We start from the raw sequence: 21,686 nt of genomic DNA, 5'->3' as shown, positions 1-21,686 counted from the left end.
AGAAATTTCTTCTGCTCTTCTTTCTGGAGTTAATCAAATAATCCTAGGCTAGAAGGATCAATTTTGTGGGAGGCAGGCACAATGAAAAAGCAGCCTGGAATCAGACACACTTGGACTACTTGAATCCCTGCTGTGGCCTTCGTAGCTCTGTGATCCTCCAAGAAGTTATTTCTCTTCATAAAGGTGAAATAACATCTAGTATGTAAAATGTCCAACAGAGAAATTCTGATTAAACGTGGCCTTTTGAAATCCCATGTTTACCTTTGCTCACTCCCAAAACTCCATTAAAATGTCAGGGAAGAGAAAAGAAGGGAAAGTTACAAGGATAATAATAAATCAATCAGAAGGACATCAGAATCACTTCACAGGAGGTAAAAGGAATCCCCTACAGGGTTACCCCAAAGCAGTTTCTTCCGAAAGAGGAAATCCCAAAACAGCTCTACAGCAAACCTGGAAGGCAGTCAGGGAAAACTGGAGTGAAGCATGAGGACTCCAGGAGGGGATTATCTCTAATAAAGATGAACAGATTTATCTCAGAAGTTTGAACACACTGGGAACAAATTGGTGTAAGTACATAGGAAAAAAAAAAACTTTCAAAACTAACTCCAAAGAAAACTTAAAAAGGTACATAATGGAATCATAGCATACAACATAGCTCAGCTGTGAATAGTATTCATAATCACAATATAGACTACTCACCTAATCTTTAAAAGAACTATACTGGGAAAAATGAAGAAGGAAAGTAAATGTGGAACAGAGGCCAGAAGAGAGATCAATCTTTCCATGTAGGAAACTGATATATAGCTTTTTATAAAAATCAAGAAATTGAAAGTGTAAGTATGTGACTTAGAAACATGGAGGGTAAATACCCAAAAAAAACCTAAGAGGTAAAAATCTCTGGGGAATGGGAAAATGTGAGGAAGAGGCTGAAGCCTCTATTTTGTTGTTGTAAGCCTTAACTGTTTTATTTTCAACTGTGGTCATGTGTTTTTAACAGATAAAAATGAAACTTAAAGCACCTGTCACATTATCTGTCATAAAAGTATGCCCTCAATAAAAGAGTAGACATTTATCTAATCTCCCCTACCTCCCCGACCAATGCTGCCCCATTTCTTGCATTCAGAATGTAGCTGATTCGATCCCTTCCATAGAGTCTGTCCTCACCCTAACAAGTATGACAGGAAAATAAAATCCCAGTTTCAATGGATACTTTTATTTATTTCATAGTTCACCAACTTTGCCTCCCTACCTACCTATAATTGGAATTTCATCTTATTTCCATGCTGAGAAGCAAAACAATGAGAAAGCTAGTCAGAATAAGCTACTTCAAAAAGAGAAGCTAACACAGCTCATTTTCTTTTAACAGGCAAAATATAAATATATGCACTCTAGAATGCATAACGGTTTAGTTGCTAGGAAATTCAAAGGGGATCTTGAATGTAGGCAAATCCAGGGTGCAGTAAAGAGGAGCTGAGATGCTGTGCAACTGCTTAAGGGTTCCTGGTGCTGCATCTCTTGGCCACTAGCTGAATCTTGACATGGGGGAAGATTTTAGCTAATGCCAAGTAGAGATACGGCAAGGGCTAAGTTGACTTAGGGGCTGGGCACAGGAACCAAAAGGCAGGAAAGTACTAAACACTGCTGAGAGCATCCACCCCAGGAAGGACTTTACCTGTTTTTGAGAAAGCACACATACACAGACAGCATTACTACAAGACCCACTAAGCCAGATACACCTATCTTCCCAGTAACATGTCCCAATAACATGTCTGCTCTTCCTTAGAACACATGACCAAGAGTTGGGTAACTTTCACATTCTGGGTCCCAGGTCTACTAGAGTGTCACCCCTCAGGAGTAAGTCTTCCTCTCTGCCCCTCCCCACCCAAAATGGATGCCAGGAGTGTTATTTGAAGTTCCTCCATTTGTACTGCCCAGGTAATAATGAACACCAATGACAATGCCACATACTATCTCCACTCTACTCTACCCACCTGTCACTGCATAACCCCCAGCCTTCCCCCCAGCAAGTCAAATAGGGAAGAATCTCACCTTCCAGGAGCTCTAAACTGGCACCACCCCCAGTGCTCACATGGCTGACTTTATCCTCTGTATTCCATTTGGCACAGCAAGTAGCAGTGTCTCCACCACCTGTTGAATGAAAGCCAAGTTAAAAAGAGAGAAAAGAAATAAAAAGGACTGGCACCAAACTGTAAGGCGATATGCTCTTAAGCCCAAAAGGTAGATGATGAACCCCCAATTTCCTCTCATTAAGAGGGTCCTCCATGAAATGTACACTGGTTCAGCTCTCAAGACTCAACCAGCACCAAGAAACCTAGTAAAAGTTCATCATTTCCCTTCAACTTTCCTCTGATCAGAATTCTACCAGACTACCCTGGCATTAACTTTTTAAAGGACCCTTTACCTATGATGGTGATGCAGCCCCTGGCAGTGGCTTTCACCACCTCATCCATGAGAGCTTTAGTTCCTTGGGCAAAAGCATCCCATTCAAATACGCCCACAGGTCCATTCCACACGATCTGCTTAGCCCGAGCAACTGCCTCAGCATACTTCTTGCTGCTCTCAGGACCACAGTCCAAGCCCTAAGGGGCAGAGTTAAAAAAGAAAATGACCTACCAAGAAAGTTGCTCTGAAAGTAACACACACCACCTTCACCAAGAGTTGAACTCAAGGCTGAACACCAGCTTCTTGTAGAACCAAAAGACACCCTTCAGTCTTAAGAAGCATAAACCTGTTCATGTCCCTTATGGAAGATCAAATGGAAGGGAAAACCAGGTTATTTGATAAAAACATTCTTAACCACACTATGACTGTGAAGAACTGAATCAGTAGTTTTCAACAGGGGTCATTTCTATCCCTCCCCAGGGGTCCTGTAGCAGTATCTGGGGATATTTTGGTTGTCCCAACTTGGGAGGGGGATATCTACTGACATCTAGGAGGCGGAAGTCAGGGATGCCGCTCAACACCCTGTGATGTGCAAGACAACACCCCCCAGCAAAACTACCTGAGATGCCAACAATGCCAAGGTTGAGACAATGATCTAGATTCAGTGGTTCTCAAACTTTGGCATGCACTGGAATCACCAAGAGGGCTTGTTCTAGCAAAAAAATTCCTGGGCCCAACCCCCAGAGTTTCTGATACATTAAGTCTGGGATAGGGCCCAGAAACTTCCATCTTCTGATGCTATTGTTCTTAGAACCACACTCTGAGAAACACTGAATAATACCCACATGCTTAACAGAGGAAAATAAGTAAGCAAACTAGTATGTCAACATGATACAGCTTTATACAGCTATTACAATAATACATGGCGAACACTAAAATGAAATATTTAGTCTTTAATATACACATACATTTTTTCCTGTTTATTATCAGTACACTTCTGATACCCTTAATGTTTTTATGTAAGAGTTCTTATACAGGTTTTTAGGTAACAACATAATCCAGAACAGCCCAAATCATAAAAGTATTTAGCACCAACCCCAGCACATAGTTAAGTCTTAACAACAAATATTAAATAAATGAAGAAACAAAACATAGTTTTGCCCCCTTATTACTGATGAAGACAGCAGCAATCATGCTTTTCCCCCCATGGATTCTCTCCTGAGGAGGGCCTCGCTGCTGCATTTGGAGCCCTTTCTGACAGGAATCTCCTGTAGAGATTCTTTTAAAATGCTGGCTGGTTGAATGAATGAATGAATGGAAGGAAGGAAAGAAGGAAGGAGGAAAGAAAGAATGAAAGAAATTAAAACGCTTTTGTTCACTCCTACCACCACCCACCCAATTGACTCACCATCCAGCCAGCAGGTATGCCAGAGGCCACAGTGGCTTGGCCAGTCTTGGCATTCTCATCAAACTTTTCAGCAGTGACAAAGTCAACAGGCAAGGTAATTTTTACACCATTCTTCTCAGCTTTGGACATCAGGTCTTTGACTATCTTGGCTCCCTCTTCATCAAACAGAGAAGTGCCAATCTATACACAGGAGCCAAAATAAAGATCAGCCTCTATACTAAGAACATGATTACCTCACAAAGCAGACAGGAGTTAACAATGCAGTGTGAAGAGCAATTCCAAGACAAAAGGCAACTTTCCAAAAAAAAAAAAAATGGGAGTTTCGAGGGCTCATGTCAGAAGCTGGTTTTCTTTTTAAATTTATGTAACGTGCTACTTCTGATGGAGAACCACTTCATGTCTACTTGGCACTGGTATCCTACCTCCATGTTGTTGAGCACCTTTAGGAAGGTAAAAGCCATTCCACCACCAATAATCATCTCATTGACTTTGTCCAGCATATTACTGATGAGCTGGATCTTGTCTGCAACTTTAGCTCTAGAAGAGAAAGCAAGAATCATCACCGAAAGAATAAATGGTGGACTAAGGAAGTGATATTACATAGTGTCTGAGTTTTTACATCAAGGCACAGAGAAATGTCCAACAAGTGACAAAAGTACTGGCTAACTACTCTGGAAAACAGTATGGAAGCTCCTGTAGAAGTTAAAAATATAACTACTCTAGATCCAGCAATTGTACTACTAGGTATTTACCCAAAATACACAAAAATACTGATTCAAAGGGATACACATGCCCCAATGTTTATCAGCACTGTCAACAATAACCAAGTTATGAAAAAGCCCAAATGTCTATCGACTGATGAATGGATAAAGAACCTGTGGTGTACACACACACACAGCAGACTATTACTCAGCCATAAAAAGAAACCTTGCCACTGCTCAACAATATGGATGGAGCCAGAATGTTATTATGCTAAGTGAAGTCAAGTCAGTCAGAGAAAGACAAATACCATATGATTTCACTTGTATGTGGAATTTAAAAAACAAAACAGATGAACACAAGGGGTAAAAAAAGAGGCAAACCATAAAACAGACTCAGACTGAGGGTTGGTAGGTATGGGGATGGGTTAAATGGATAATGGGTAAGGAGGGGGGGCACTTGTTATCATGAGAACTGGCTGTGCACGTAAGTGATGAATCACTAAATCCTACACCTAAAACCAGTATTACACTGTATGTTAACTAACTGGATTTTAAATAAATACTTGGAAGGAACAAAAAAAGTACTGGCTAACGTTGCCCTGTTTCTTCAACCCAAAAGTCCAATCTGTTTCTAAGAAAACCCCTTAATGGTGTGGTTCTAGAACAAAAAGAACTGAGAATACCTACTACTGTCTATAGAAACCATGAGACCCAAATACAACTCTACTTTGCCCCTTCTCCCCACAAAAACCAGAGTCAAGACAACTAGTTATACCTGAGCAAGACTGTTAATTATGGGATCCCTGAACCCACTCAAAACTGTCCCAGGCCAGGGCACTTGGGTGGCATAGTAAGTTAAGTATCCGACACTTGGTTTCAGCTCCAGTCATGATCTCAGGGTCATGAGATCGAGCCCAGTGTCAGGCTAGTGTCAGGCTCTGTGCTCAGCACAGAGTCTGCTTCAAATTCTCTCTCCCTCTGCCCCTCCTTCTTGTGCATGCACTCGCATGCTCTCTCTAAAATAAATCAATCTTAAAAAAATGTGGGATGGGGCGCCCAGGTGGCTCAGTGTGTTAAAGCCTCTGCTTTCGGCTCGGGTCATGATCCCAGAGTCCTGGGATCGAGCCCCACATCGGGCTCTCTGCTCAGTGGGGAGCCTGCTTCCCCCTCTCTCTGCCTGCATCTCTGCCTACTTGTGATCTCTCTCTGTCAAATAAATAAAATCTTTAAAAAATTTAAAAAATGTGGGATGGATACTCTACACCTCACATGCCCTGCTTCTTCAACAAATCAATGGAAAGAAAATAGTAAGAAAAAGGGACTATTACAGAACAGAAAATGCCTAACAACCAAATACAACACATGAACTTCATATGGATCCTTATTCCATGAAGCCAATTATAAAATGACATTTCTGAGATGACAAAGAATTTCTGAATACAGACTAGATATTAGATGACGAACGAAGCTGTTAAAATGTGTTAGGTATAACGTGGTGATTATTTAAAAAGAAATCTCTTTATCAATTATGAGATATATACAGTACTACTAAGTGTGATTATGTCTAAGACTTGCTTAAAAGCACTCCTGATAAAAAATGTGATTGTGAAGCAGTGTACTAGGTGTCTGGGGGCTTATTATACTGTTCTCTCAACTTCTGTACATGCTTCAGTGTTTCCACAATAATGTCTTCTTTAATAAAATGTAAAATTTGCCCCAAAACTGTTACTGGTCTGAGACTACACTGGAAGAAAGCTGGCAAAAACAAGAACACACCAAAAAAAACCCCTCCACATCAACTTCCCATGAATAGTTATTTCCAGCTAAGCCTTAAATCTGATGGTAACCACTAGGTGGTACTCACATATTCCAGATCTACAGAAGGATGGAAAGCAAAAGCAGCTCTAATCCTTATCTCCAGAGATGAGGATGAGAGTCTGACCTTTGTAACACAGTGCACAAGAGGGGCAATGCTTCTAGAATGCAGAAAACAACCTATACCCACCTGAATTTTTTTTAGGACCCTGATACTGGGCTCATGAATCCTGAAGAACTATGCTACCTGAAATTGACATCCAACTCCAGAGTAAGCTTTCATAGGAAAATGCCGACTGTGTTCAATCCCATGGGGAAAAACAAACATGTTTATAGAAGGGCCAGTAGCATTCAGCCATCAAGAGGGTGCTACCTAGATATCCATGCCAACTGATAGCAAGTCCTCTTATTCAAGCAGCACTAGGTCCCCGTCCCCACTCTAAAATTTCTCTTCCTAGACTCTTAACCTGCAATTCTGAAATTTCTTTTCTAACTAAGCCACTGGAATACCATTATCCATATGGTACCTTTCCCCAAAGGAAAAACTGTAAAAAGGTATATAATCTGGACAAATGAGTTCTAAATGATAAATTAAATACATACATATGAAGAGATGTTCATATTCTTGCCAGACTGTATGTACATGAAAGGCTCAAGTGCTTCAGAAATTGTAAGATGAGCACCTATGGTGAATCTTTCCCATTCTTCCCTCCAAAACCACTTGCTATCCTTCTTGGCCCTGCTTTATCCCAGGAGGCTGACCTGCATAAAAGCACATCACTTGCCCTTGGGCTTCCAGTTGGGTTGCAGGCAACTGGGAGGGGGCGAAGGAGGGAGAACATCAATAAAAGACTGAAGGGAGATCAGAGATTTCTTTCCCTGGCTCCCTCCTTGCCAGATGCCTCCCTGCCTATCCCTATGTTCCCTGAACAAGGCTATAGCTTCTCTCAGAGGGCCCTGGATTCTGGTAACCATTCCTTCCTTTTGTCCCTTCAGGCCTAGGGAAGGTGATAGCTGTTGCTAGCCCCAGACTACTAAGCTATACTTTCTGGATGTCCCTGAACCCTACCCACACATTTGCACATAGTCTCTTTATTAAACTCTCCTTATTTACCCCATCCAATTATGCTTTCTGACCATAATAAGCCACGCAAGTCATGGCCTACTACCAGGCAAACATGCTATTTAAAGCATGATCTTGAAGAGTTCTTCATACCCGCCCAGGATGGCCAGGAAGGGTCGCTCTGGGCATTCCAAGGCCTTGGCAAAGTAGTTCAGCTCCTTCTTCATTAAGAAACCTCCAGCCTTCTGTGGCAGACTGACTCCCACCATGGAGCTAGAAAAGACCAGAGACACTGAAATTTTGGTCAATCCTTAACAATTCTCCCAATTCTAGAGTCCATCTCCCTATTGCTGAAATACTTTCACTTTTAAGATTCCAGGAGACCACGGTTTTCATCCCTAAATTCCAACAAAAATATGGAGGTACAAAACGAGGTTTTTTACTAACAGGGCACGGCCTAGAGGAACAAGTAAAAAGCAACAAACCTGAGTAGGACTGGAGAAACCCCAACTGAGTCTTCAAGTCAAGGGTTTAACCATAATAAACAATCAGCCAGTTAGCTAATGGCCAAAGAAGACTCCTCACTTTGCTTCCTAGAGACAGCATAAGATTCTGACCCTACAATGTTCATTAACAAAGGGAGGGCTCTACCTGAAATTTCCTAAGAGCAACCTCTTCCTGAAGCTCAACAAAAAGCTCCACAATTCTCCACATTTTTCCCTTTTATTTCCTCAATAAGGACCAAGAATATTCAACATGAACCGCAGTCTTAACTGGCAGCTCCAATTAGAGATAGAAGCTCAAAGTATGATGTTCTGAGAGCTTGGGCTGCTTGAGTAAACAGAGGAATACTCCTAGCTCAATGTCAAAAAAGACTCTTAGGGGGCACCTGGGTGGCTCAGTGGGTTAAAGCCTCTGCCTTCGGCTCAGGTCATGATCCCAGGATCCTGGGATCGAGCCCCGCATTGGGCGAGCAGCAGGGAGCCTGCTTCCCTTTCTCTCTCTCTGCCTGCCTCTCTGTCTACTTGTGATCTCTGTCTGTCAAATAAATAAATAAAATCTTTAAAAAAAAAAGACTCTTAGTACCTGTGAGCTCGGTGAGCAGTGCCAAAAGCATCATTGACATAGATATCTCCTAGCTTGGAAAGGGAAGCTCGGAAGGCTTCTACTTTGGCTGGCTCAGCTTTAACCTGCAGGAAAAAAAAAAAAGGAAGAAAACCAACACAGAAAATGTTGATGGCTTCAAGGAATACAACTGTAAAGGCAATTCATACCAAGAGTCCTCCTGAGTATCTCTAAAGACCCAGAGTCAGTGGGACAGCAATTTTTACAACTAGCAACAGTATCTATTTCTTCTTCCAAATAGTCTAGGTCTTTTGGTCCCTTCTACGTTCTGCTCTCCTTCATCCTGCCTCAAATTGCGAAGAAGATTCCTAACCATGGCTTAACCTCTAATCACACAAAGCTAATCACAACCCACTGACCTCTCCCCAAGTCCTAAGATTATCTTTTCCTTTCCTTAGCTTGCCTCATAGCCTCATTTCAACATATTCTCCTTGCAAAAGTTAGGATTATACTTGACTCAAGCTTCTAGCTACCAAGGCCTTTTTCCAAAGGGAAAGTGGCCCTCACACACATTCTTCATGAGGCTGGAACAGAGAGGGCAGGTGGAAACATGGCAACAGAAAAGGACCTCAGAAAATTATATATATATATATATATATATATATATATATATATATATATATATATATATTTTATATAAAGAAGTTATTGTATATATTCTATGTAACATTCCCTAGAAGTTAGGCATCTAAGAAAACAAGAAATACACTTCTCCAAAAAGAAAGAGAAACAAATAGTAGAAAACATTATGGCTTTGAAATGTCTGCTCACTCTCCAGCATCCCCCCCCACCCAAAAGGGGACATAAAGCAGGATGGCAGGATAAACAAAAAACCTCCAGAAAGAAACCAAGCAAAGATGCATGGGGGAACACATCACAGAAAAATATACAGGACAGAACTAATGTTCCTTTTAGTCACTGCCCACTCCTATCCTCCTACATTTCAAGGTGAAGGAGGTTGCCACAAAGAACAGGGATTTTCTTCTAGTGACCTTAAGAATGCAGGGGAACTAATGCTAAAACTAAAGACTGTAGAACCTACATAATCTTTCCAGAATGGAATAGCATCTGCCACTGGTGACTAAAATAATCCGTGTTATTATGAAAATACTGCCCAAATGGCAGAACACCTGGGTTCTAGGCCCAACTCCAACACTAATTCACTGTGTAACCTTTGGCAAATAGATCTCCGTCCCTGAAATCTTCCCACCTATTAAAAAGGCATGATAACCCCTTGAAGAATTGTCGAAGGAAAAATGGGGGCAAACTGAAGCTCTTCACGAAACAGGCACTATAGAAATTAATAACCAGAACCCACTTCTCAGTTTTGTTCTGCCAATAACTAGAAGAAAGAAAATATTCCTAAAAGACCAATGTGGGGGGCACCTGGGTGGTTCAGTGGATTAAAGCCTCTGCCTTCGGCTCAGGTCATGGTCCCAGGGTCCTGGGATCGAGCCCCACATCAGGTTCTCTGCTCGATGGGGAGCCTGCTTCCTCCTCTCTCTCTGCCTATCTCCTCTGCCTACTTGTAATCTCTGTCTGTCAAATAAATAAATAAAAATCTTTACAAAATAAAAAGAGAGAGACGCCAGTGCTGTATACAACCTCTTCTTTAAAAAAAAAAAAAAGAAAAAAAGACCAATGTGGGCACACTGGAAAAAGGAAATATTTTATGTCCTTGTTTTTTTTTTTAATCTATTTTGAACTTATTACTGGCTCAAGAAATTCCAAGCATCAAAAGCCACTAGACACTAAATGTAAAGTTAACTAAAAAAGTCACAGACTAGAACTGTTAGTTCATCACTTCCTGAATAGGTGGTTTTGTCTCAATCTGCTACCATTTCTAAGTCCTAGAGTCTGTGTAAGTGAGTTTCACTCTAAACAGGCACCAAATTTGAGATCAGCACCTGACTCCTACCACTATACCAAGATTATGCCAAAGGCAGGGTAAGGCAAGACCAGGGCCTAAGGCGCTAAGAAAAGAAACTGCTTGTAAGCAGGTACTCCAATGACCTTAAGAAACACCAGAAGCACAACAGGAGACTGAGATACTAGCTTCAAAGAATCTTATTCCCCAAGACACAAAACACCTAAGGGTAGAAAGTTCTAAAGGATGACTTCAGCTTCTCTTTTACCCATAGGCAAATCCTACATCATCCTCAAAGAGCCAGCTTTATTTTTAATATTTGAATTCTGGCTGTCAGGTCATAGTAATCTACTTTGTGGATTATCTATGGTTGCTCTTTTAATTTTTGTTTTAGGTGGGTTTTTTCTATGGTCACTTTGGCATGACAACAGCGTAGTTGAGCAGTTCCAACAGAGACCATATGCAGTTGTGACTATACTGCCTACAAAGCCTGAAGTATTTTACTGTTTCACCCTTTATAGAAGTTTACTGATCTAATGGACTGAGCTATATATAAAGTCCAGCAACACCACTACTGCCTCTAACTTTAGTAAAATGACTGCCTTTCAGAAACTTAAATTTCTTTATAAAATGATGACAACATGTGCACTTCCTTATTTTAAAGGGAATTCAAAAAAATGTTTTATACTTCATAAAAAAAAAGTCTAAAATCCAAGGCAATATCATCATGACCATCATTTGCCCAACTACAATTTCCCCAGAGTCCCTTTCCACTTGACTTAGTACAAAGTACTTTTTCTGCTCACTTAATTCTTTTGTAAGGAAATCCCAATTCTATCACACTAAATTTCAATTTATGGTTTTAAGAGTGCCAAGCTCAACTATTAAGTTAATCCCTCTTTTAAATAAGAATTATTACTGTTCTTCTATAACACACCATGGTCTGTTGCTTAGAAAAACTGTTTCAGCCTTGAAAGAAAAAAAAAATCTGAAACTGGCTCTGCAGGAAGAACCCCTGGTATAGCATGGACACCCACCCCACAACTGCAAAAGCACATCCACTGAATACTCTTATACCCAAATGATATTCACATATTTTTCAAAGGTATTACAAAACATCTGAGCATGAGAAGGGCTTCTGGGACACTAGCCAATATTCTATTCCTTGACCTAGGTGGTGGTTACATAGCAGGTGTGTGTGTACTCTGATAATTTATCAGGTCATGCATCTATAGATAGATAGATATAAATATAAATAAATTTATATAAACGTATAGCTTGAATATATATACATATATACCCATATATATTCATATTCATTTATATTAAAGATTTTCATATATATTAAAATAACCTTTAATATATGAATAAAAGGTATTTTAATTTATTCATATATGAATATTCGTATGTATGAATAAAATAACCTTTATATGAATAAACATAAACCTTATCTCATATATATATATTTATGCTATACTTCAATAAAAAGGTATCTAAGGAAAAAATAAACATGAACTACCTCTATTCTTCAATCTCTCATGGACTCAGTCCCCCTCACCCCTAATAATGTCTGAAGTCACAGGCCCTACCTTATTCCCAGAAGCATCTTTTCCCTTCCCTTCTTCCTCCACATGAAAGCGAAGGTTCTCCAGCAGGATGACAGACCCAGCAGCTGGGTTAGCACAAGCTTTCTCCACTTCTTGGCCCACACAGTCCTTTAAGAACAAAACATCCCTGGGGAGAGCAGGAGATGGAGACAACTGAAAAGTCTGAAAGAACCAGTACATGCTTCACAGCCATCTCCTGTCATAGAGTCTACCAGCTCCAGAGTCTGGCACTTACTTGCCCAGCAGAGATTTAAGTTCTACAGCAACTGGCTCCAAAGAGTACTTCTCAGGCATGGGGACACCATCTGGCCGGCCGAGATGGCTCATAAGAACAACTGACTTAGCTCCATTGTCCAAGCAGAATTTGATGCTTGGGATGGCAGCCTTGATTCTGCAACGAAAAAGGGACAGGGATCAAGGTTACTCCTAGGAATTAGTGGGAATGGTTTTATTTATGGCCTCATGAACTATGAAGCCCCTTTTCTTCTCTAAATTCCCTCAGATTTACTGTTGGGAACTCAGTGATGGTCCTCAGGTTCAGGTTCAGAGGAAGAAGTCAGTTATGATGCCAACCCTCCACCAAGGATTATTCAATCTCATCACGTTCTGCCGCTTATGCAGAGAAGATCTACCAGAGCAGGACTGAAGCTGCTATCTTTAGAAGGACTTGCTTGCAAAGTTGGCCCTTCACCAGTGTCTGAAAACCCGGCTTCCAAAGTCGTCCCTCAAATCTGACATGCGCTGTTCTAATGGACACTGCTCCAAGACTGTACAAAGTGATTTATACTGAACACCTGCTTTCTTCGAATAGTCTAGAATTTTGTTGGTTCCAATGCAGAGGGTACCCATTGACCAGCTCCCAGTAAAAATCCTGGAAGCCAAATCTCTAATAGCTTCTCTGGGCAAAAACAATGCATGCAACTTCTGCAGTTTCCACTGCTCAAGGGCGAGCACTGGAAGCCCATGCATAGGTTTCTCCAGATTTTATGTCTTTTCCCCTTGCTGATCTTGTCATGTACCCTGTAATAATAAACTTTGGCAGTGAGAACTCTATGCTACATCCTGTCCTATGAGTCCTTCTAGTGAATGACTAAGTTATGAAGGTGTCTTGGGGACCCCTGAAACATCCCTCTTATGTGACTGAGGAAGAAATCTAAAATTCCCCAATCCTGACACCATTAAAGGAAATACAGGAAAAACTTAAAAATATGTAGTAACTTTTTTGCACCCATTACAGATCCTAAGGCACATTTCCTGGTAGGAAAAAATACATTATATAGAACATGGTTTAAATAATGTCATATTATCTACATTATAGTTTAAAAAATTATTAAACTTCCTTTAAACATGTCAAACTTTTGTTATAACCTTGATACTAACTTTCCATTTTTGCCAGTCTTTTTTTTGAAGATTTTTTTAAGATTTTATTTATTTGACAGAGAGAGGGAAAGCACAAGTAGGCAGAGCAGCAGGCAGAGGGAGAGGGAGAAGCAGGCTCTCCACTGAGCAGGGAGCCCAATGTGGGGCTCGATCCCAGGACTCTGGGATCATGACCGGAGCTGAGGCAGCCATTTAAACGACTGAGCCACCTAGGTGCCCTTTTTTTTCTTTTTTGAAGATTTTACTTATTTATTTGTGAGAGAGAGAGTGAGCACAAGCAGGCAGAGTGGGAGGCAGAGGCAGAAAGAGAAGCAGGGTCCCTGCTCAGCCCGATGCAGGACTCAATCCCAGGATCCTGGAATCACGACCTGAACCCAAGGCAGCGGCTTAACCCACTGAGCCACCCAGGTGTCCCCATTTTTGCCAGTCTTTAAGAAACTGAAATTGATAATAAAGAAATCATTCATTTATTCCACAAATACTTATTGAAGGCTTCTTATGCCAGGTACCTTTCCAGATTCCGAGAATACAACAGTAAATGTCTCTACTCTCATGAAGTATAATTCTAATGGAGAGAGACAATAAAAAACATACATATATATGTGTATATACACATAAATATGGGTATGTGTTTGTCATCAGGTGGTAGTAAGAGCTATAGAAAAAAGAGAGACAAGAATGATTGAGGAACAGTGGTGAAGGGGATTTTATTTTTTTTTAAAGATTTTATCCATTTGACAGAGATCACAAGCAGGCAGAGAAGCAGTCAAGAGTGAGGAAGAAGCAGGCAGAGAGTGAGGAAGAAGCAGGCTCCCTGCTGAGCAGAGAGCCCAACGTGGGGCTCGATCCCAGGATCCTGGGATCATGACCTGAGCCAAAGGCAGAGGCTTTAACCCACTGAGCCACCCAGGCACCCCAGTGAAGGGGATTTTAGATAGTGTGACCAGGGAAGTCTCTGATTAGGTGACATTTCAGCAGACAATGGAACAATAAAAAACCAAGTTAGGTTTCTAAAATATCTTATGCTATTTGACATATATAAAAACTCACTAATTCCAAATAAAGAAGAAACCTTCATTAGACACAAAGTTTGCCCAAAGAAACGAAATTATTCTTCAGGGATATCCCTTATCAGCAAGTTCTATTATTTTTAATGCTTCCTTTTGTTAACTCCATGGATTTCTGAAAATGAAAAAAATGTACTCAGACCTGCTTCTCTGCTTTTAATTCATAAAATACCTTGATAGGCATATTTCCAATTTCTTCTGTGTGCTGCAGAAAATAATGAAAAAAGAGATGCCTTGTACAAAACAGAGACCTTCTACTACGCTGCAACAGGGATGTACTTGGTAAAATGCCATTCTCTACCCTGGGACCAGTATCTGAAAATGTTCTGGGTCTAGACCTACACCATACAATAAGGCAGCCATTAGCTATGTGTGCCTCTTAAATACTAGGAATAATGACTAGTCCAGATGGCAATGTGCTTTGTGAAGATACATGCTGGATCTTAAAGACTTAATACCAAAAAAGTTTTATGTCCATTTAATTTTTTCCTGAGTAACTACTGAATGATTATTTTGGACTTAACTGAATTAAATAAAATGTTTACTTAAAATTAAGTTCACCCACTTCTTTTTACCTTTTTAATGTGGCAACTAGAAAATTCTGTATTATATGTGGCTTATATTCTATTTCTATTAGACAACACTGCTCTAGATCATTGGAAAGCAAACCTTTCCAGCTCAAACCCCTCATCTGGAATTTAAAATTAAACCTTCTTTACAATCTAGTCAAAAGCAAGAGTATACTATCACTTAAAATTTCTGCTTCTGATTTTGGAGTCAAGATATTTAGAACAGCCTAAACTGACTGAAAATACTACTTCTGAAATCTTTTCCCTTGTATCGAAATTCCCCAAAACTGATTTTATCTGAGCCATATTAAGTGGAAAGGCTTGTAAAAATACATATAAACTTAAAATTACTAATATTAAAAAATCCTCTTGCACAGTTCTTCATTTTGCAAGGGAAGCAAATATCAGCTCTGATATTTTTTAAAAACACATAACCCCAAATTCTTCAAATTTTCAAAAAATAGGGAGAGAAAATAAATCACTTAAAATGACTTTTTTCAATTTCTACATTCTCATAAGAAAGCAGACCACATAGTGGGTTTGTGGAAGACCAAGACTATATATGGCTTAAGCTACCACACAGTTCTACACTAAGAAAGGAAAACCATTTTATCCTACATACCCACAGGCACACACATCTTAAACCAAACTCAAGTTTTAGCAGAGACCTTACCTCTGGTTGTTTGTTATCTGGTTGTTCTTCATAGGAACGTTGAAGTCCACTCTAAAAAAGAAGCAAAGTTTCAGATTCCCTCAAAGATTAGGAGAAGCATTTTTAGAGTTAAATATGATTTAACCAGTTATATTAACCAGATAATAATTAATAATATAATTATTAATATAATTATAATTAATATATTATTAATATAATAATTATATTAAATATATTATATTTAACCAGTTAAATATGATGGGTGTTCAAAAACCACCTTAATAATCAGTGGTATTAGAAGTCACAGTAGTTAGCCATGGGGAGGCCGGTGAGAGGAGGGAGAGAGAGGACTGGAAGAGGACACCAGAAGGTGCTTCTGGGGTTCTTGTATTTCCTGACCTGGGTGATTACACAAATGTGTTCATTCTGTGGTAATTCTTTGAGCTTATGATCTGTGTCCTTTTAGGTATGTATCTCATACTTTAAAAGAAAGAAAAATTTTTAAAAATAAAAAACAAACCTGACTTCACAGGAACTAGCCCTCAAAACCTGGGAAAACCAGTTCCACCTAAAAAGATTTTCATGTGGACCTAGTATGACAGTATCTAATAATAATGGAGGCTGAATGGATAAGGGGTAATTACGGAACATTATCTTGATTGTGATTCCTTTGATATTATTTCTGGGTCCTAGTGAAGCTAACTAATATTACTCAAAAGAAAAAAAATGACTAGAAAATAAAACATATCAACAGATTATCATTCTTTCTGAAGAAAGCCTGGGGCCTCATGACCAAAAAAAAAACCAGTGTCCAAGACCAAGTTCACACAGTACTCTTCAAGCAAAACACAGGCAATAAAAATAAGATAGCTTCTTTCATAAAACCTGAGAGGAGAGGGTGGAACATGTGATCCTGCCTACCTGACAAACAATTTAGCAGAGAAGTGATCAGGATGGCACAAGCAGTAATTTACTGCAGTCTCTCCTTTCTCACCTTTTACCATTTTTTAAAAACCAATAATTTCCTTCCCCCTTCTGAACTCCTTGGAAGCCCAGCCTATTTCAATCTAACTGAAAACAACGTGTGATAGCTAGTTGTTAGGTCTAAAAGCTGCCTGCCAAGATCCTGTTTAAATGCTTTCTTTCTCATCTGCAGAATGGGGATGATAGTATCTACCTCACGGTGTTACTGTGAGAATTAAATGAGTTAGCGTGATCTGTAAAGGGCTTAAAAGAGTACCTGGTACACAATAGGTGCCATACAAATGGCAGCTATTATATGTGTTAATGCTTCTCCAAAATGTAATTTGTGTTTTAAAAGGCATCAATCTGCCTTTGTAAACACAATCCACCGTTACAAAAACAGCTAGCACAGTCACATGCTAAGGGGACTAAGGGAAGATATGACCTAGTGGAGAAGACTGCTGCCAATGCTCGAGGCCTAGCAGACAGTTACAACATCCTTAGACCTATAAAGACGACCACCAATTTCCTATATCCCTACTCCAACCTACCTCATTGAAGAGATGCCTTTCTAAAGACGGGCTGAGGGAATAAGTCTATATTCAAACATTTTAATTTAGTCTTCAAAAATAAAAGCAGTATGCCTCTGAAGAAATACACTCTTCAGTTTCAGGCTACCTCACTCTGATTCTAAGCATCTTCTCTAAATATTCCAAACAAGGCCCCTGCCAGCCTTCAAGTACATTCTGAAGAGAACAGAGTATCCCATTACTTGTTGTCATTTTCCCTCTTGCAGCCTCCCAGAAAGGCCCATGGTCAAAAGGGCTAATGGCGACAGGCTAAGCACAAGCCACCCTTTTCAGTATTCCCTACTCCCAAGCCCTTACAAGGAGGAAATTCTATGTGCAGAAAAAGTCAAGAATCTGTGACATCTATGCAAGCCGATATAACATACCTTACTGATGAGAACTGGACTTCTCTTTGCCTGTGCTTTATCTCCCTTCATCACCTCCTAGACTATCAACAACAGCTCTGCTTTTAGCTTCTCCTTCCTGAGGACTCTGCCACAGAAACTGCCCTTGCCTACACATTCTACTTCTTATATTCTATATAAAATCTGTACCCCTTCCTTTTCCACTTCCCTTAAACACTGGTGAGCCTTAGCTTCAGGCATGAACTCAGATTTCACTACACAGCTATCAGAATGGCTGAAATAAAAAAATAATGGCAACACCAAATGCTGGTAAAGATGCAGAAAAACTGATCACTCGTGTAAAATAGTGTGCCTGCTTTGGAAACCAGTCTGGGAATTCAGCATATGATCCAGTGATTTCACTCCTAGGTGTTAATCCAAGAGAAATGACAGCATTTGTCCATATCAAGACCTGTCCATGAATATTCAATGTGCACAACAGCTTTATTTGTTAATAGCCCCAAACTAGAAACAAACTGGATGTCCATCACTGGGTGAATGGCTAAACAAACTATGCAACATTCATATCATGAAGTACTACTCAGCAATATAGAGAAGCGACAACCTGCATAAATCTAGAGGGCATTAAACTGAGTGGGGAAAAAAAAAAGCCAATCCCAAAAGGTTATATACTGTGATACCACTTATGTAACATTTTTGCAATGACAAAACTTTAGGGGCAGGAAACTGATCAGTAGTTACCAGGGGATGGAATGAAGGGAGTTGAGGGCAGAGGAATGACTCTGCAGAGGCAGAAAGAGGAAGGTCTTGGTGATGCTCAAACGAAAAGAATAAGTTTTGTAACTTGTGGTAGAAATTACACGGATCTATACATGTGATAAAACAGCACAGAACTATACACTTTGTCCCAATGTCAACTTCCTACTTCTGATATTGTACTCTAATTTTGTAAGATGTATCCACTGGGGGAAACTGAGGGAACAAAGACTTCTCTGTACTATCTCTGCAACCTCCTTAATTTTGTAAGATGTATCCTTTGGGGGAAACTGGGTGAACAAACTTCTCTGTACTAACTTTGCAACCTCCTGTGAATCTGTAATTATCTTAAAACAAATTGTTAAAAACGCTCATTTAGTTAGAATATCAAGTCTCTGTCACCTGAAATCTCAGGGGTCCAGACCCACTCCCATTAAAAGCTCTCAAAAGTACCATGCTTACCCTTGGGTCACTGCCCCCAACTGGAAGATTGGGGTATTATGGGTGTCTTAAGGACTTCTCTGCTCAGTTTTTCCTCTCCATTTTTTTTTTTCCACTGCATCAAGAGCTGCTGCTTAACAGGTTAGAACAGGTTAGAGAAAAGCAGTGAGGTTTAAAACAGAAGACTGGTGGAGGAAGCAAGCAAAAAGGGAAGTGCTTCACCAGTCACCAAAGGAGTAAGACTGGCAATCCGTGCTGGGAAGGAAGGAAATGACATTGCAAAAATAAGCCGGAAGTTATACTGAAAAGGCGGTCAAGTCAACTGGAATCCAAAAAAAAAAAAAAAAAAAAAAATGGAGGTGGAACCTGGTAATTACCCAGTCAGAGGTTTCTGACTAAAGTTCCCTCAACCAATCAGTCTGTTTCCCTTGGCAATTCAAAGCAGGATCCTGAAGACTTGGGTAACACCAACATCAGAGATATCAGAGTTCTCTTTTGTAGGACGAAAAGGAAGCAAGTGAAGTAGCCATTACTCAGGAGACCCTATTTCTGAAACACTGCCAGCAACCACCACATAAAGGCACTGAAACAAAAAGAAATTTGTGCTGACAAGGTATAGCTGCCTAGGCTCTTCCAAAAAATCCTACAAAATTTGACTCTGTTCAAAAGAGATACATTATCAGGGGAAAAAGTAACTCCCTGTCCCCAGGCAAAATAAACAGAATTTATCCAGATTTCAGGGGAAAAAATATTGATTGCAACCTTCAGCAGACAAAAAGTCTTTTTTAGACTGCCCTTTTTACAATGTTGAGTAATTAGAGGATCTGGCTGGAAGTCAAAGAGACCCAAATTCTAGTCCTAGCTCTGCCACCAATTTGCTAGTCTGGTGACCCTGGACAGGTAATTTTCCAACAGCAAAAGAGGACTGGCCAATCATGTCAAGTCTCAAGGTTAATCTGTGTTAAATGAAACTTTGAGCCCGTGGACAGCAAGGTATTTCATATTAAGTACAGAGGGAGAAAAAAGATAAACACCACCTCAAGTCCCACTCCCAGTCAGCCTAGTTAATTCCTCAAACCAGTTCCCCTGAGAAGATAAAGCCCAAGACTGCAATTGCAGGAAGGTGACCAGCGTGATGCCCCACTTCTGATCTTTCAGCAGGTGTATCTGGACAGGTCAGCATTGAGCCCAGTAAAGATGGGAGGAGATAATTTAAAAACCTAAAATCCAGTCACATGGCAATGTCCACCTGACCTGTTTTTCACAGAATCTATCCCTTCTCTTAAGATCACCTGAGGGGTGGAAAGGGCCCTTTTCTAGTACTAGGATGGCTTTGATTACTACTACGTCCAGATTGCAAATACCTAGGTCATTTGGGAAAATGTAGACACTAAGCGCTTCTCAGGGCCATAAGCTGCTGAGTTGTTCTATTTCCACAACAAGGCAGAGGCAGCGACATGCAAAACTAAAAGTGTCCATGATAAAATCAGAGAAAAGGGTAGAACTGCATTAACTTTTACAGTGCCCACAGTTCTGAAATTCAGAGTGCCCTCCTATGTTTAAGCCTAGGGTGAAGGGAGATTCCCTACAACCTTGTGTGTCTGTTAATATCCAAAAGATGCCCTCACTTGAACCACCCCAATTGGCAAAGGGGCTGGATCACACCATTCACATGCCTGTCCATCTATCAACCACTTCCCAAAAAGGACAGGGCTGCACAAGGCTATCAATCAAGCCCTGCCACCCAGAAAACATGCCACCCTTGGATCCTATCAAGGTTTATCAACAGTTGACCCATCAGTTACATACCCAACTGTCCTGCACTTTGCTCCTAGCTTGCAAATGTACCACACGTTACCAAAATGATAAATGTAAAAGCTCCATACACCACACTGCTAATTTTGGAATGTAAGGGAGTCCCATGGTAAGTGACCAGGATCCACACGTGCAGAGTAAAAGACCCCCAAGTGCATGGGTAGCCTATCCTCACCTCCACTATCCTGCTTCTCTTGCCTTCTGTGAGGTGAGGTTGAAGAACAGCACGGTAAAGCACCCACGCCCTGCTGCTCTACCACTAGCCAGTATGTGTCACCATTCTGATGTAAACCCCATGCCCTGTAGTCCAACGGTGCCGCCTGTTACATAAGCTCTGCAGAGTATCCTTCAGTGTGCCCCACCCCTCCTCACCCTCCCATCCTCCATGTTTCAGGGGGTCCTACTCCTGAACATCGAAATCAACATCTTTTGGGGAAAACCTCCCTTTTGTGCAGGGACCTTCAAAATCTGTGCCATTTCTCATCTCTCTAGGATGATCCAGGGCGGTGGGGGAAGGGAAAGTAACCACATGACCTTTCAAGGTCCCTTCTTTGGGGCCTAGGAATTTGAAGGCTAAGCATTAGGCCTCACCTCGCCTGGTGGGAGCTGGAGGCGACAGAACTGCATTTCAGGAATAGGAAATAGGGCAAAACGGGTCATCTGAGCCAGAACTGAGCCCTTCCTCGGCGGATCCACCAGCAAAGGGCAAAAACGGCTCCCCTTCCGGGCGAAGACGAGGAGGACAGAAACCGTGAAATTGGGGCAAAGCCTCGACCACAATGGTGGAAAGCCTCACTCTGCAGGCTCAGAACCCACGGGGCCGAGCGGGGGACTAAGAGCAACTTTGGGCAGGAGCGGAAGCAAGTTGGCTCGGGCCGAAGAGACTGCGGCCAAGCCCTTGAGGGAAGCACGAGCAGACGTGTAGAATTACCTCATGACGACCCGCTTCCCCTTCACGTCCAGCTTGTCCAGAGTCAGCTTGTTAGAAAGCGACATCCTGGCAATACAAGGGCCACGAGGCTGAGAGCCGAAACACTGGAGAAGAACGCGGCCGACTCGCGCTCCAGTTGCGTGCTGAATGCGGAAAGCTGCCCGGGCCACACCGCCCCGCCTACCGCTC

The 21,686-nt window shown here is 41.0% G+C and overlaps 2 protein-coding genes across 2 annotated transcripts in view; one reads left to right on the top strand and one right to left on the bottom strand.

Moving 5' to 3' along the window:
* TAF9B (TATA-box binding protein associated factor 9b) overlaps positions 1 to 8,298 on the top strand; it is an 18,329-nt gene extending 10,031 nt beyond the window's left edge. The window contains exon 8 of the mRNA XM_047715336.1: positions 8,271 to 8,298. The gene's annotated coding sequence lies outside the window, so the exon portion shown is untranslated. The remainder of the gene's footprint in view (positions 1 to 8,270) is intronic.
* PGK1 (phosphoglycerate kinase 1) lies at positions 1,192 to 21,686 on the bottom strand. The gene is made up of 11 exons (XM_047715334.1): positions 21,498 to 21,686; positions 15,679 to 15,729; positions 12,225 to 12,380; positions 11,972 to 12,116; positions 8,477 to 8,580; positions 7,544 to 7,663; positions 4,234 to 4,348; positions 3,812 to 3,991; positions 2,423 to 2,600; positions 2,050 to 2,148; positions 1,192 to 1,672 (listed from the first exon to the last, which is right to left on the bottom strand). The coding sequence occupies exons 1-11, from the start codon at positions 21,560 to 21,562 to the stop codon at positions 1,632 to 1,634; spliced, it is 1,254 nt and encodes a 417-aa protein (XP_047571290.1). The 5' UTR covers positions 21,563 to 21,686; the 3' UTR covers positions 1,192 to 1,631.

The sequence above is a fragment of the Lutra lutra genome, chromosome X, assembly GCF_902655055.1.
Source record: "Lutra lutra chromosome X, mLutLut1.2, whole genome shotgun sequence".
NCBI classification, from domain to species: Eukaryota; Metazoa; Chordata; class Mammalia; order Carnivora; family Mustelidae; genus Lutra; species Lutra lutra.
Note: the sequence above shows the minus strand (reverse complement) of the source record. Positions and strands in the feature narration are given on the sequence as shown.

Coding starts and splice junctions, on each gene's coding strand:
- PGK1 (XM_047715334.1), bottom strand. CDS start 21,562: ATGTCGCTTTCTAACAAGCTGACTCTGGACAAGCTGGACGTGAAGGGG. Junction 12,381..15,678: donor CAGATAACAAACAACCAGAG/GTAAGGTCTCTG, acceptor TTTTCGTTGCAG/AATCAAGGCTGCCATCCCAA. Junction 3,992..4,233: donor AGGTGCTCAACAACATGGAG/GTAGGATACCAG, acceptor TCCTGTGTATAG/ATTGGCACTTCTCTGTTTGA.